Source organism: Primulina eburnea, chromosome 13 (assembly GCF_022965805.1).
Source record: "Primulina eburnea isolate SZY01 chromosome 13, ASM2296580v1, whole genome shotgun sequence".
NCBI lineage: Eukaryota > Viridiplantae > Streptophyta > Magnoliopsida > Lamiales > Gesneriaceae > Primulina > Primulina eburnea.
The window spans coordinates 7,608,585-7,624,263 of NC_133113.1; the positions used below are offsets into that span (position 1 = coordinate 7,608,585).

At 34.8% G+C, this 15,679-nt stretch overlaps 2 protein-coding genes across 4 annotated transcripts; both read right to left on the minus strand.

Annotated features, from left to right (window-relative positions):
• Window positions 1-6,909: 6,909 nt before the first annotated feature.
• LOC140809586 (germin-like protein 5-1) lies at window positions 6,910-8,562 on the minus strand. Its single transcript, XM_073167275.1, has 2 exons — window positions 8,315-8,562; window positions 6,910-7,618 (listed from the first exon to the last, which is right to left on the minus strand). The coding sequence occupies exons 1-2, from the start codon at window positions 8,436-8,438 to the stop codon at window positions 7,080-7,082; spliced, it is 663 nt and encodes a 220-aa protein (XP_073023376.1). The 5' UTR covers window positions 8,439-8,562; the 3' UTR covers window positions 6,910-7,079.
• Window positions 8,563-9,856: 1,294 nt separating this feature from the next.
• Window positions 9,857-14,694, minus strand: LOC140809583 (nuclear pore complex protein NUP98B-like). Of its 3 annotated transcripts, none has more exons than XM_073167266.1 (9): window positions 14,570-14,694; window positions 13,245-13,832; window positions 12,941-13,156; window positions 11,894-12,844; window positions 11,736-11,793; window positions 11,491-11,626; window positions 11,263-11,379; window positions 10,998-11,130; window positions 9,857-10,577 (listed from the first exon to the last, which is right to left on the minus strand). In XM_073167266.1, exons 1-9 carry the CDS (start codon window positions 14,589-14,591, stop codon window positions 10,009-10,011), a joined length of 2,790 nt encoding a protein of 929 aa, XP_073023367.1. In that variant the 5' UTR covers window positions 14,592-14,694; the 3' UTR covers window positions 9,857-10,008. The 3 variants fall into 3 exon arrangements, with proteins under 3 accessions (XP_073023367.1, XP_073023366.1, XP_073023368.1); XM_073167265.1 differs by having other exon boundaries at window positions 11,894-12,853; XM_073167267.1 differs by lacking the exon at window positions 14,570-14,694 and adding an exon at window positions 14,339-14,538 and having other exon boundaries at window positions 11,894-12,853.
• Between the last annotated feature and the right edge of the window lie 985 nt (window positions 14,695-15,679).

Below are 15,679 nucleotides of genomic sequence, written 5' to 3' on the forward strand. Positions count from 1 at the left end.
ATTGCATGTTTATCTGAATTGAGTTACATGTTTATTTTGAGTAGATTTCATAGATTATGAAATCTATTACTTTTGAATATGATCATGATAGCATGTTTTATGATTTAGATTGTTTCTATACATGCTTACCATGTTTTATACTGAGATTCATTCTCACCGGAGTTATCCGGCTGTTGTCTTGTTTTGTATGTGTGCATGACAACAGGTGGGGCTGGATCAGGGTCAAGAAGACGATAAGAGAAGACGAGTTAGCGTGGTGATTCCGGACTTACTGTAGACTTGTTTTATTACTTGAACTTAGTAACTAAACCTTAGACTTAGGTCGTACAGTATTGTACTTTTCTACTGAATTGTAGTTGTTATACAAAGATGTATATTATTTAGATTCCATTACCTTCCGCATTTACATTTTAAAAAGAAAAAATTTTTAGACCCTGTTTATCATAACTGATAATTAAATCCCAACGATGATTAAGAAGATGATTAGCGTCCGGGTCCCCACAGTTTGGACTCTATGCATTTTTATTTCTATACATTCGGATGGAAGTACTTGCTCATGATGTTGGTAGTTAGATGCTTAACAACTAAATTGCTTTGGTGCATAAAAAAAAATATATTTTACGGACAAGTAAATGAATCAGAATGAGGATAATGAGTTGAGATAATAAATTGAACTCCTTTATGCTTGAGGACAAGCATGGTTTAGGTGTGGGAGATTTGATAGGCTCATAATAGTTTGTATTTTTTGTTGTCATATCTCTCATTGTTACCACTTTCAACGTGCTTAATTGACACATTTTTGTGTGATTTATTGTAGGATGAAGTTTTCTGTTCATGCGATAAAATTGGGCTAAAAATGTGATTTTATATCACAATTAAAGTTTTCGATATGATCGTAGTGGAAGACTTGAACAGAAAAATTCAGAACTGGTTTTTGGATAAGGCGTGATCACACCTTATGAATGCTCCTTGGCTGCTTAGTGAGAATTGAAGAATTTTCATATCAAAGAAGAAATAAAAGATAGAGTTTTTTTTCCATAAAAAAACTATATACTTTTTAGTAGATATTTCATATTATCTTTTAATTTTTTATTGATTAGGTTTTAATTTGGATTAATGGGCTTTTTAGCTTTAGACCCAAAAAGACTACCCCAATCTCACGTGAAAACAAAAAGAGAAAGGAGGCAGCAGATTTTTCATCATTCAACTCACAATTCTCCAATTTCATTCCAACATCTCACGAGAAAGGAAGAAAAAAAAAAGGGCGCAGAAATTTTCTCTCCAACTCTCTCCCTATTTGGCTAAGTTTTATTTCTGATTTAAGAGATATTTTTACTGTTTAATTTATCACTGTGAGGTATTTGTTCTTAGAGTTAATATTCTTTTTATTCCAAGTATTTGTTGATTTATGATTTAATAATATGAATATTGTATATCGTTTAATCTGACAATTTAATTCGATGTATGATTTTCTACTGCTAACCATAAATTCATTGATCCGTAATTGTCATGAATGATTGGTACATGAGTAGCATAGATTAGATGTATTGTGCTATCATAATATATTTAATCTAAATAAATCGACGGAACTAAATCTTCCAATTGCAGCTATCTCGGTTGTTAGATTTTAGAATTAACTGTTTTCACGAAACGAAAATGCTATTTTTAATTAATATGGAACGCTATCGTGCCCAGTTAGTTATTGATAAGTTTTGACGAGATGCTGGGTTAATTGCTTGGAAAAACTTGAATAAATTATTTTTTTGCCGATGACCAGTGATATAATTAAATAGTAGAACTCCCTTGAATCAGATCTTTCTCATATTAATTCTGCATTTTATTCTAGTTGATTAATTACAATTTTAACTTATTATTTTACTTTCTTAGATAAATTTAGTTTAGCATTTTATTTAATTCATATCCAAAATCCCCCTTTTATTTACATTTTACTCGAAAGAAATAAATCTACCGTTCCTTGTGGATTCGACCCTACTCATCATTACACTAGTTTTTTATTCAAAAAAGTAGGAATTAATTTGGTGGTCAACGACAGCACACCATGCATGTTGTCTCATCCAAGATCAACAATATAGAGATTAAGTAGTTTGCACACTCTGTCACGTTCGAAAATTTTAATAGTCATGTACTGCGAGTATGATTCAACTCATGAACACTAGCCATACATCAATGAAGACTCAAGCCTCCAATATGAATTCTTGAGCATTTTGGACAAATAACTCAAGTCAAGCTTCATATGGACGCACAAATTGATCTACTTCAAAATACTCTTGATAGCTAGCCGTAGGAAGTTATTGAATTCATGCAGTGTGGTGATGTTAAAAAGAGAAAAAAAATCAGAAGAACCTAGAAGATCAGAAGAGAAAAGCAGATAGATATATGTTTAAAGAAGTTAGGCGTACACATGAAGAAGAAGAAGAAGAAAAAGAAGAAGAAGAAAGAAAGAAAGAAGAAGAGGAGGAGGTTGCAGGGGTTCAAGTCACCGTAGATAAGTTTTATTAAGGTGTAATAGGTATGTTTTTCTGTGTTTTTCTTGCACCTGTATTAATGATATTTCATCTACTCAGTGAAATACATTTGTTTCTAACATCTCTGTTATATCTGTAACAGATATATTTAGTCATCCAGCGTGATTTTGTCATGAAAAAAAAGAAAGAATTGTTAGAATATCTTTTACCCTATGTTTTTTGTGATTGACAAATAAATAGCACCGAGATGTTTCAAGATCCAGCATTTTCTCGTATATATTTACAGGTTTTCCAACCGCTAGATCAAGACAAGCCACTCAAACATATTACCAAGTGTTCAAGCCGTTCAGAACTCTAACTGCAAGAGATCATTTGACATCTGACCGGATCAGTCCTAAACAAAGTGCATGAATATAAATTGTTAAACTGCAACTGGTCAGATATAAGTAAATCAAGGTGGATATTGCAATTCAAATCATTCAACAACTACAATTTATAGTATGATTACATATTACCCCCACCAACACCCGATTTACATAAAGTTTCCTAAATCATCAATGGTCTATCAACTTTTTCAAAAGCTAGGAGCTAAAATTCACAAAAGAAAATAAGTATTAAATGGAAATTTAATGATATACACGATGACCGGAAGCGACAAGGCTACTCTATCAGGAAAGAGTACAGATGATTGTTGAAAAGCAAATCCGACCGTTTGAGTTTTTCAAATATAAGTATGCGGACTCAAGATAGAAAAAAAAGCTCTCTCTGCTCTAAACCTACATATCAATAAAAGTATGCGATCTTACAGTCTGCATATACAAGATATCCGAGCACACTTAAGAGATCAAACTTTAAGCTGCTCAACTTAGTACACATCTATCAGAATCTATCAGATTTTCAAGGATCATCTTGTTCTAACCTATTGTCAGGGCCCGTGCACTTAATTAATATTTAATTACCACACAACAAGGATTAAATGGTGTAAACAGCGAAAACGAGTTTAAAACGTTAATTTGGGCCTACAAAAATTTCGGCATGACCTCCCCGTAAGTAGGACATCCCAAAAATCTCAAAACACAACAACAATAATATACGCTCGAAAATATCATCAAGTTCACAATCAACCACACAAACATCCTATAGCCGCACTGGCCAGGACTAGACACAACATACCACAAATAAAATCCAATACAACATAAAAACAACACCATACAGCTACGCAGGGCATCTCCCTGGCAAATGTACCAAACCAGAATAATATATATATATATAAATATCTGGGAACTCCGACACAACCGACTGACTACTGGGTACCACTCGCTGACGCTCCACCAGACGCGTCAAAACCCCTGGAATGACCTGCTATGGCATCAAAAACAACCACAACATCAAAAGAAAACAGGGGTCGGACCCCAGTACGACAAAACAGTAAAAATCACGACGTAAATAAAAGACATGTAATAATATCAAGTAAATGCAATGCTATGTGATGCATGAATGGTAACAACGGAATAATGGATACCAAATGGAGTCCAAACGAATAGCATCATCAACAGTGACAGTGACCACCCGTGCCAGGAATGCAGCATCAAATTGCCGCTCGTCCATGCACGTAGCATCGGGAATGCGAGTAGCTAAGTCGCTCGTCCCTAGCTGTCATCTGGGAATGTGGCTAATCCTAACCCACTCGTCCCTCTGATGACTCAATATTTCAACAGAATCAACATAAATAGCCGTCAAAGGAGTCAAGGCTCAATATGTTATGCCAACATAATTAATGCATGAATGCATCAAAATAAACATTCAATGCACATAATAGCAAACAACATTCACCGAATATTCTTACACGCCAATATAAGCGTCATAATGATATAGGTTTGAGCGTACCTCAATTACAACTTACAATACCCCGGTAAATCTTAAAGGCTATCGAATGAAACTCGTCCAACAACCAAACCTACAATATAAATTCGCTATCTATATTAATATAATGCATTCTAACCGACTAAATCAAATTAAATCGGCTCGATTAAAAACCGAAACCCGGGCAGCCTATAAAACCTTTCAAAATCTGGAATTCAAGCTTAATACCTCAATACTCGAGGCTAGAATGCACAACGGTGATTTCGCAAAGATGGCTCGCCGGAAAAGTCGCCGGAAACACTGTTCACGCCGGAAACCTAGCTGGAAATTAGGGGAAAAGCTCAATTCTTCACTTATACAAACTAATCCACCAAGAACAACCAAAATTCGAAGTCAAAAGCTTACCTAAAAACCGAATCGAAGCTCACGCACAGCTTCTGGAAATCATGACAATCGAGCTCAAAACTTTCCAATACATAGCAAGAAAGAAGCTAATAGAATGGAGGAAGAAAGTTTGCTAAGCTGCTGCACTATTCCCTGACCGATACAACGCTGCGCGACTGAACCAGGAAGAAAAGAACGACGGGCAAGGCTAGAGAAGAGTTTCTGGATTTAACGCTTCTGATTTCCTACTTCTAACATATGAGTTGGGTTTATTTAAATATTAAATGAAATGGGCTGGGCCTTGCTTAATTATATTGGGCCTCACACCTACCAACTCAATCCGTTCAGAGTTTACCGTTTGATAGTACATACCAATTCAAGTCATTCAAAGCTGACCGTAAGATAGTATTACTGGATTTTCTGGTAAACCGAGGATTCTTAAACATATAGGACTTGTTGATAGAACACTAAGAGTTTCAACTTAGTCAGTTATAAGTCCTAATTGAAGTTGGTTGTTCCAAAGAGTTATAAATTCAAAGTCTTTTGATGAATAAGAGGAATAATGAGTGTGACGTAAGAGTATTAATCTCCGAAAATTCATAAATTTTTATCCTTTTTTACCTTACGCATTTTATTTGTTTACATATCCAGCCGTTTCTTGTTAATTATCAATTACATCAAATAAATACTATATCACTAATCAAGCCAGACTATTTTTGCATTTATTGATTTTCAGTGGTCCATCAAAGCCAGTCATTCAAGAAATTACCCAACAAAGGAGTATTTTGATTTTGGTTCCATCTTCTATTGAAATTGGAACAATCGATTTTGGTATGAATGAATGTTGAATCCAAGTTATACATAATTGAGCTTTGGTTTCATTTTTCATTCTAATCGGAAATGTCAGTTTGATTCTCTGTTGTTGCTGGTGTGACATTGTTCATTAGACAAAGATTTGATGATGATCCATAATAGCTTATGATATAATATGGATTACATGACTAAATTTAGAATTATTAATGTGCAATTATTGACCATCCCACCAACTAAACACGACAAGAACTGGCAATCGGCATGTCTTTGTCTCTTTGCACTCTCATTACTTGATAAACAAGTGATAATCGATTTCCCACCCCTTAACTATTTTACATTTCACACACTATTTTAAGAAAAATCTCAATTTCACATTTCAATTCGTTTTAGTACTCCAGGAATCTGAAAAGACTTCATATTTGTATATTATAACAATTTAGATTAATTATTTTCGTTAAACGAATACGAATATGTGAGCAATCACACTTTTGTCTACGTCTTTGAATTATAATATAATATTTTGATTTTAGTAGGTAATTACCATGCTGAGAGAAGTCTAAACGTGGTAAAGTAGTTAGTGGTAAACTCATAATTTTTTTATAATGAAAAATTATGTATATTCACAGTGTTCTTCCCATTAATTAATGGCAAAAACTTGTGTGAGACGATCTCACGGGTCGTATTTTGTGAGACGGATCTCTTATTTAGGTCATCCATGAAAAATATTACTTTTTATTGTGAATATTTGTAGGATTGACCTGTTTCACAAATAAAGATTCGTGAGACCGTCTCACAAGAGACCTACTCTTGATCAAGAGTATACTAATACAAATAGGTGTAGCAAAACAGATTATGAAAATAACTAGTTAATATTACTAAATGTACAATATCGTTAATTTTAAAAATACCAATATCGTATCTAAATAATTATTTAAATTAATTACCAAAAAATTATACAAAATATATCTCTGAATTTTTTAAATTCACTATATAAACTTATTCATATTCCCACATGATGTACTTTTGTACTCAAATTACTTATAGTAGTTATTTTGTTAGACGATCTCACGGATCTTTATCTATAAAACAACTTAATCCTAGAAATTCATCATTATTGGGAACAACTAATTGATATTGACAAAAACTTGTGTGAGACGGTCTCACAGGTCGTTCTTGTGAGACAGTCACGGGTCGTTTTTGTGAGACGGATCTCTTATTTGGTTATCTATGAAAAATATTATTTTTTATGCTAATAGTATTATTTTTTATTGTGAATATCGGTAGGGTTAACCCGTTTCATAGTTAAAGATTCGTGAGACCGTCTCACAAAAGACCTACTCATGTTACCGTAAATTAGTACAAATAAGTGTGAATTTATTATCATTTGTACATATAAATGATAAACAATTTATTTTTACATTTATATAATTTTGAAATAAAATATTCACCACATTAATAATACAAATTATGTAATTAATTTTCTTTAACGATGATTAGCAACAATACAAATACAATTAAAAGCCTTGGATCTTTTCATTTCTTGGGTGCGAATCTGGACTTGATCTTGTCAATCTCTTTCGTGCCCACCTGGAACGCCTTCGTCAGAACATTATCCGGCACCGTCGGCGTGGAAGCAAACAGTGTGGCAGCTATAGACTGCGTTCCGGGGAGCTGGCTGTTGAAGGCGGCGATCACCGAGGCGGCGCTCTTTCCATTATTCTTCTGGAAGTGAACTAGTCCTCTGGGAAAGACGAAGATTTCCCCTTTCTTGATAGATTTCGATACGAGGACGTTGGCGGTGGTGATGAAGCCCACGTCGAGCTCCCCTTCGAGGACGAACACAACCTCAGTGGCACGTGGGTGAGTGTGCGGTGGGTTCAGGCCTTCGGGGGCATAGTCGATGCGTGCGAGGGACACGCCGAGGGTGTTGAGGCCCGGGATTTTCTGCACATTGGCTAAGGTGACCAGGGACCCAGCGGAGTTGTTGGTGGCACCGGGTTTGGCTAGGCCGGCGAAGAAGAAGTCCTCCGCCGTCACGTTGGACTTGCATGGGTATCCGTTCAACTTCACGGCTATTCAATGAGAGAGATTTAATATATATTTTTTGAATACTTTTCAATTATATACAAGAATTTGCAAAAATAAATGATCGAGTATGTTTGTCTAATTGTCCCACATACATTTATATAGAATGAAATTATACATAAAGGAACATATATATATGATTTCATTCCATCTAAATAATATATTACATTGTAATAATATCTTTGATTTGTATTTTCTTGGTTGAGTTCCCAATTTTTTTTTTCTTTTTTTAAAAGAACTTACTGTAAAAAAAAGTAAATTAAATGTACACACTCCAACATAACTAGATATTTTGAGAGAAAAATTTATATGAAAGTAAAGTTGGTGTACTTAACCAATGCAAATTAAAATTTTGGTGCTGGCCTAAATTGATTTTATATTCTAATTAAAGAACTCATCTTCATACATTTATCTTGGATTCTTTTGAACTTTTACTCCCTTATGATTGTTTACAAAATCCGACACTACGTCAAACAATTATCCACGTCATATCAATAATATTGGTTCTGGATTCGATCGACGAGATCTAACGACTCTACTGTACATAATTTCATAACATCAGCGCGACCTTAATTTCGAAAATAAACATATTAACTCACAGATCATTAGCCATTTTCCCAATTTTACCCACTGAATAAATCTCGACATGCAAGAGGAATGAGTATCGCATAATGAATGCTTACCAGAAGTGAGATCAGCAACACAAATATCTTGAAGCAAGTCTGGATCCGCAGAAACGCTACTTGTAAACACGACTATAGCTATAGCCAAAAACATAAACATCCCAGCTCCACGAGAATAAACCATTGCTGGCTTGTGTAAATAAACAGTGAAAAGGGTGTAATAATATATAATGCAAAATTAATTTTTAGGATGGTAAAGAGAGATATTGGTGTGTTACTTATAATAATGCCTAGAAAATGGGAGTTCCCTTTGTTTCTTTGGAGTTAAATTAATAAAGAGTAGAAAGTGGGAGACTGTGTTTGTTAAAGCACGAAACAACATGGCTTCGTAAACCCAAAGTTAAGGGATGAATGATGGATACATAAAATATAAGTCTTAAATGGATTAGTGCACGCATAATAAATAAAAACCAAGATGATACATCATGGATGAGTTTACTACCTCTGGTCCATCTCTAACCCAAATGGAAGGTCGGAGGGGTTACGCCGGGACACCCTCCCGGCCCCCTTCTAACGGTCTTCTTCGTGATTTCAGGCTTAGGGCAAATTCGAAACCTGCTTCTGGACTAGTGTCACTTGCTGGAATCGGACTCTAAATTTTCAGTGAATATCATAAGAAAAATAAATTTTTATGTTTAAAATTAATGTTTGGATTTCAATCTTATTATATTTTGTTTTCCTTAAAACAAAGTTAATTCAATTATGAAAATACATATGTATTGCATCACCTAACTTTGATGTATCTATCTTATCTTATAATATTGAAATATAGGTTTAGTAGTTCAATTCCTTGCAAGACATTTCTTCTCTTTATGTAGCAAAGGATGTTGGTATTGAACATTGGCCGACCTTATTATTGTAGTTGTGACAAATATTCTTTGGTGGAATGAACTGAAATCATATCTAAATTGCTATTATATGCATAAAATTACCCACTAATATCTTATTATCATTATTATTATTATCAATATCAATAACCAATCTATTTATACTTGTATTTTAACCCTTCTGTAACTTTATCTAGCTACTATATGTTATTTAAATTTGATGGCATAAGGTGTATCTTAAGCATATATTTAAATTTTTTATATTATAATAAAGGCAGTGACTTCCCATTTTAGCAATACAAGACATCTCATCTCTCCTCTTTATGTTGTCATAAGATGTTGGAACTAAGCTTTCAAAGACTTTTGTCATTCTGCAGGAAATGAAATCATATCTATATTGTCATCATATAAATTACCTTCATTGTCAATGTATGGTGGTGACATCTACCATTTTTACCAACAAAATGGCTTTTTTTCTTTTCGATTTTCCCTTTTTCTTACAGTCCGAGGTGTTTTCCAGCGAAGCCGACATTCACTTCGCAGGAGATTAAAAAAATGCCTGTTTCATATTCATTCTGTTTGAAAATGAAATTTACTTCAAAAATACATTGTCTTCCTCTTAATTTATGATATTTCTAAGTATGCCATAATTTTTTTTCTTGAATTTAATTGGAATAAGATGATTCAAACGAACAAAAGACTTGAAACATGGAACTGACGAAAAGTTGATTTACAGAAACATTAGCAAAGGTTTTAGTGAAGACTGAAGCCTGAATCAGAAACAAACTCTATAATAGCAAAGTAGCAACCACACAGCAACAAATGCAGAAAATTCTTGCAAGAATCACTCGGTGAACTAAATATAGACTAAAAGTGCTGCACCCTGAATTTCCACACCCCTTCAACTGGATCGTATGAAATGAACTCAGCTCCTTTTTCTTCCGTTTTCTTGATCAACATTTCTGTATACCTGCGAACCTTCCCGCCATCCATGTACTGAATCCCTGTTTTTTTATCAATGCATTTGACATTGAGTAATGTGACCTCAGCGGGTTTATTTAGGCTCTGTCCCACTGGAGGCTTATTAAGATCATTTAGATAAACGATCACTTCACGTTTGTTAAACTGGACAATAGAATCAAGATCAAGATAACGGACATCTGTTTCTCCCAAAAACTTGATGCTTCCATAACCCCGCCTGCCAACCACTAAATCATGCACATGGCTGCAAAATCCTGGTTCTGCCCTTTCACTTTCTGCCAGCAAGCTGATTGGAGGTTCGGTATAATAGTCTCCAAGTCTGAGCTTTGGAAGTAGTGGTACCAAATTATCAAAGTTTTTCTCTTGGATGGAAGTTTCATGAGTCGCCTCAGGGGAGGTCCCCTCTGGTTGGGAGGAAGAAGTTGCCAAGCCTTTGTTTTCAGAACTTTTTGCACCTGAAATTATAAAACATCGAGAATTAGAATGAAACTAAAGAACAGTATTCGGGGATAGAAAGAGAAGTATAAGTTAATAGACATCCTTCTGTCACTCACTCTCCAATTTGTTCAAGTTTTCCTTTAACTAAAATATGATAAGTGTATATGCCGCAATGACTACTACTACTGAAATTTATAATTGATGTAATTGTGCTAGTGACTCAATATTGATTCAATATCATGTTGTAATTCTGGTAAATTCTATATTATAAGGGTACCTTCGGCAGATTTTAATAATTAGAATTCAGTGCCGATAACTCAAAAGTGGTATACTCTAGCTCAAGAATCAAGTGATTCTGTTCATGCACCTATCAAAACGAATTCAGTAAAGAATGAAATTGAAGATCATATACTGAGATAGTCTAATTGAAGACTTACTGTTGTCACAAGTATTAAGAAGTTTATTGTCGACCACATGCATTGAGTTTACAACCCAAGATCTGGGGTTCATTCGTGGCATCAAAGGAGCTACTGTACAAGGTTTGTCTTCTGTATCTCTGAAAAATGGCACCTGCGACAAAAGTTAATTGTCATAGATAAAGAAGAAACAATTAAATACAGGATAGACAGGTTTTCTGTGATAAAAAATCAAAAAGTGTGGGGCTGAATATCACAAATGATGATGCACCATCGTGATTCTCACCTTAACCTCCTTGCTTCCAGAATTGAGTCCTAGAGAAGGATTTCTGTTTTGTCTTAAGGACCAATGTCGGATCCTCAAATGGGTTGCCTTTCTGACAGGTGAAAGATTGTTTGAAACCTGCACACATTCATTTAAAAAATTAATGATGAAATTTACAAGAATATTCACATCTTTCAGAGCATTCCACAGTATGAAACTAAGAATTAGTTGGCGAACTGAAAGACTTACAGATAAGCTTGAAATTCCATTTTGTATGGATATTATTGAATCCGGTTGACAATTTGATATATTTACTTCGACTTGCGGGCCAAAAGGATTTTGGATACATGATAGCTGCTCATTCACAGTGCTTGAAGGCACAAACCTATTAACATTCAGAAATTACAACCAATTTATAAATACCAACAAATCATTTGCGTAACGACAAATTTCAAGAATAGCATAAAAAGAGCGAATAAGCAAATGACACTTACTGTTGTACATTGACGTTCTGACTGTCAACTTGTGAGACCTTTGTAAAGGCAGTTTGGGCTGATCCAAAGGAAAACAATATTATATATAAAACAAGTCACATCAATGAAATGTCAAGTGATCTTTGAAAATGAATGACACGTTTAGAAGATTCGCTTACCTATTGATGGTTCATTCTGATTGGTAGTAAATGAGAAATTTGCATTTGGAACAGCTTGTCCAGTATGTGAAGTACTCAGAAAAGATGGGAAAGGGCCTAATGTCTTTTCCAAGGCAGACAATATGGAGGGTGAGAATGTGAATATAGGTTCACATGAAGAAATCTTGCTGAGCAGCGGAAAAGTTAGAACAGGAGATGATTTGGGAAATAGAAAATTATTGGACAATATTGACTGATCAACCAGATTTGAAGAAGAGAATGGATTTATAGACTGTGTAAAAGGAGGCGTAGAGGATGTTACGGAGATTTGAGGTTGAGTGGCAGACTGTACGAATGGCGTAAACGTGAATGATGGTTCACTAGAAGAAACTGGGTTAAAAGGCGAAGAAGTGAATGCTTTTGATAATGAAGGGAGACAACTATAGGCTGTCATTGACTTGGTAACAGGATTTAATGAAGAGAACGGATTTGGAGTTGAGGAAAATGCAAGATTAGTAGATGTTACAGTGCCTTGAGGTTGAAAGGTAGACTGTATAGATGGCGAGAATGTGAACTGTTGTTTGTTTGACGAAATTGTGTCAAAAGGCGAAGAAGTAAATGCCGTGGAAAATGGTGTGAGTTGATGATTATTGGACGGAATTGGGTGACGAACAGGATTTAATGAAGAGAACGGATTTGGAGCCGAGGTAAATGAAGAAATAGAAGATGTTACATTGCTTTGAGATTGAAAGGAATGTGATTGAGGGGAGAATGTGTAGGAGGAAGGAGGAAAGCTATTTGCTGGTTTTGTAAGTGTTGGAGCACTGGAGGTCGTAGCAGCTGGAGTAAAGAAATGTTGAGAATTAGAGAGAGTCTTAGAAGCACAAAAGTCAAATGCTGCTGGATTGAAGATACTTTCTTTTGTAGCAAAATGCTTGAAACCAGATTGACCACCCCGAGAAGTGTTTCCACCTGCAGAAACTAATATTACGGATAGTTAGAACTTTTATTTTGTATCTAAATGCAAAGAAGAACAACAATGGCTGATTCAAAGCCCAAAAGTTTTACCTTTATTCCGCAGCTCATAATCCTCCATCCTCAACTCTTCATGACTTTTATCACTATAAATAGGCATTGCAGAAATGGACTGCATTTTCTCAAGATAATTCCTACCACTGCCTCCATTGGTTTCACGTGTTGCAGAATAAGGCGCAACACTACTTCCTTCAGACTGTTTACCAGTCATTGAGCCAATTGCCCATGGCGATGTTTTACCCTGTGATCCTGCAGTATGATATGTTAAATTAAGATGAAGGTTTCTAATGTCATTAAAGAATCAAAATGCAATATTTTTTCAAGACATAATTCTCACCAGAATTCTGAATTGCATACATGCTGCTGTTGCTGCTGCTGTTAATGAACGTTGAAGCTGAATTGGAGCTATTCTGAAATGGGGCCGAGAAAGAAAATCTAGAACTTTGAGGTCCAAATAAGCCGCTGCTAACAGATGATGAAGTTGAGCCGCTGCTAACAGATGATGAAGTTGAGCCAAACAAAGGAAATCTAGATCCAATGGTGTTGTTCGTATTCGGATGGCTAAACATAATTGTGCCAAAACCACTGTTTGCACTCTCAGGTGCAAGAGATGTCACGCTAGGTATGCCAAATATGGAACTTGTACTACCATGAGCTGAATTTGATTGGAAAATTGGAGGTGTACCACATCCCGAGTTTCTTGGAACACCAAAGATATTTGTGCTTGGTGCACCAGAAACATAGTTGCTCTGAGGCTTATCAAGATTTTTGTAACTGGCAGGTGGGGTGTCGAATACTCGGCCTGTGGTTCCAAATGGTGAGGCGACAGAGGTTTGGTTTGACAGCTGAGAGAGAGTTGAAGGACCGAACTGAGTGTTTGGCTGTTGAAATGGATTTGGCTGGTTCTGATTAGAAAACATATTCCCTGCAAGGTAAAAATAACTTGTCATCGTGCATGTTTCTGTAATAACTAATAAGGGGAGTAGATTAAAACATGCTAAGAATATAATATCAAACAAAACAAGATCTTGAATTTCGTATTTCTCATACTGCAACTTCAAGTAGGCACATTTACTTCCATCAAACAAAAAATATCCAAAATTTTTGTAACAATAAAAACATTGCCCCTAAAAATCATTCAGTCAACCCTCGTTCCGAACATCGGGTCCTTCCGCCCCCAGTTGCATTCCCCTCCCCTCGAAGAATCTCACAAATTCATTGATACTCAGCAGAAAACATCAAGAATGTAAGATATTAAAAAGAGTAAATTCCCCTCTTCTCTTCTGTTGGAACCTTGCGCAAAGAAAACAAGGGAACTCATCATTACCACACAAATTTTATCACAAAAAGTAAAAACAAAAAAAAATTAATAATGACAAATCTCAGTAAGCCAAGACAACTGCAAGAAACAAAAGCAGTAAATCTGTTTACAGTCTCAAAGGCATTCATTCAACATAAATCCCAGAAAACATAAGACCATCTATTTGTTCTGCAAGAAGGCGACAGGAAGAATCTCAAAACGAGAAGATTTCAGGCTTCCAGCCCATTGCATGCAGCAATTCAGCATCAAATTTGTTTCAGAAAAACCAAAATCAGTTTCAACACAAAAAAACCCAGAATCACAACGAGATATACAGAAAGGGAGGGAAAGATCAAACTTACAAGAACTTGAAGCAGTCTCCATCTTTCAAAAACAAAAAGTTTAGCAGAGGGAAATATTCAAGATGACGAATATGGGAAAAGTGCCATACATATATATATATGGCGTGGGCCGTGGTGGGGTGGGTTGACGTGACGAGTAGCTTAGTTATAAAGCGGTGTTTAACCTCGTAGCTTATGTTTAAAGCTACGAAACAGAAACGGTTTGAGATATTTTCAACTGCCGCCCATGGATTTTTGTTAATTCTATTTCTGGTGCAAATCCACTTTTTAAATTTACATTTTAGCCCTTCACTTTGATATGAATACATATTATATTACATTCCAAGTGAATTTTTCTTAGTAGAAAATAAACTCAAAGAAACATTCAACCATTAGCATAATTAAGTCAGAGAAATTTAGTAAAAAAAAATCCTTAAATAAAAAATATAATACAATTACAAATATTGAAAGAACTTCAAAATACCTAGGATCCTGCTTTTTTAATAAAATTTAATATTTAGAATACTTGATAATATAATTCTCAAATTATAAACTTTAGTAAGTTTTATTTCTACACAAATCATACCATTTTTTTCATGATTTTTAAAATTTTAATAGTTCAATTTCAATCTAAACTTAAATCACCATAAACCGGAACCATATCCAAACTAGGGGTGTAAACGAACCGAACACGTTCACGAACTTTTCGAGCCGGTTCGAATAATATTTGATTCGAATTCGAAATTATCGAATTCGAGCCGAACTCGAACATATTCGAATATTTTTCGAATCGAATTCGAGCTAAAATTATATTGTTCGATTATTCGCGAACTCTAGCATTATATTTTAAAAATAAATAAAATATTATTAAATATATATATATAATATTATTAAATATATATATATAATATTATTATTATATATAAAATTATAATATATAATATTATTCGAGTTCGAATCGAATTCGAACTCGAGCCTCAGTTCGAATCGAATTCGAATCGAAAATAATAAAAGTTCGAGTTTCGAATCGAGCTTCGAATATGTTTTTCGAATTCGAGCTCGAATACTGAAAATTTCATAAAATTTGATTCGATTCGATTCGTTTACAGTCCTAATCCAAACGGTTTAGTT

Coding starts and splice junctions, on each gene's coding strand:
- LOC140809586 (XM_073167275.1), bottom strand. CDS start 8,438: ATGGTTTATTCTCGTGGAGCTGGGATGTTTATGTTTTTGGCTATAGCT. Junction 7,619..8,314: donor TGTTGCTGATCTCACTTCTG/GTAAGCATTCAT, acceptor CTCATTGAATAG/CCGTGAAGTTGAACGGATAC.
- LOC140809583 (XM_073167265.1), bottom strand. CDS start 14,591: ATGGAGACTGCTTCAAGTTCTT. Junction 11,627..11,735: donor CAGAACGTCAATGTACAACA/GTAAGTGTCATT, acceptor GAATGTTAATAG/GTTTGTGCCTTCAAGCACTG. Junction 11,380..11,490: donor ATGGAATTTCAAGCTTATCT/GTAAGTCTTTCA, acceptor GAATGTGTGCAG/GTTTCAAACAATCTTTCACC.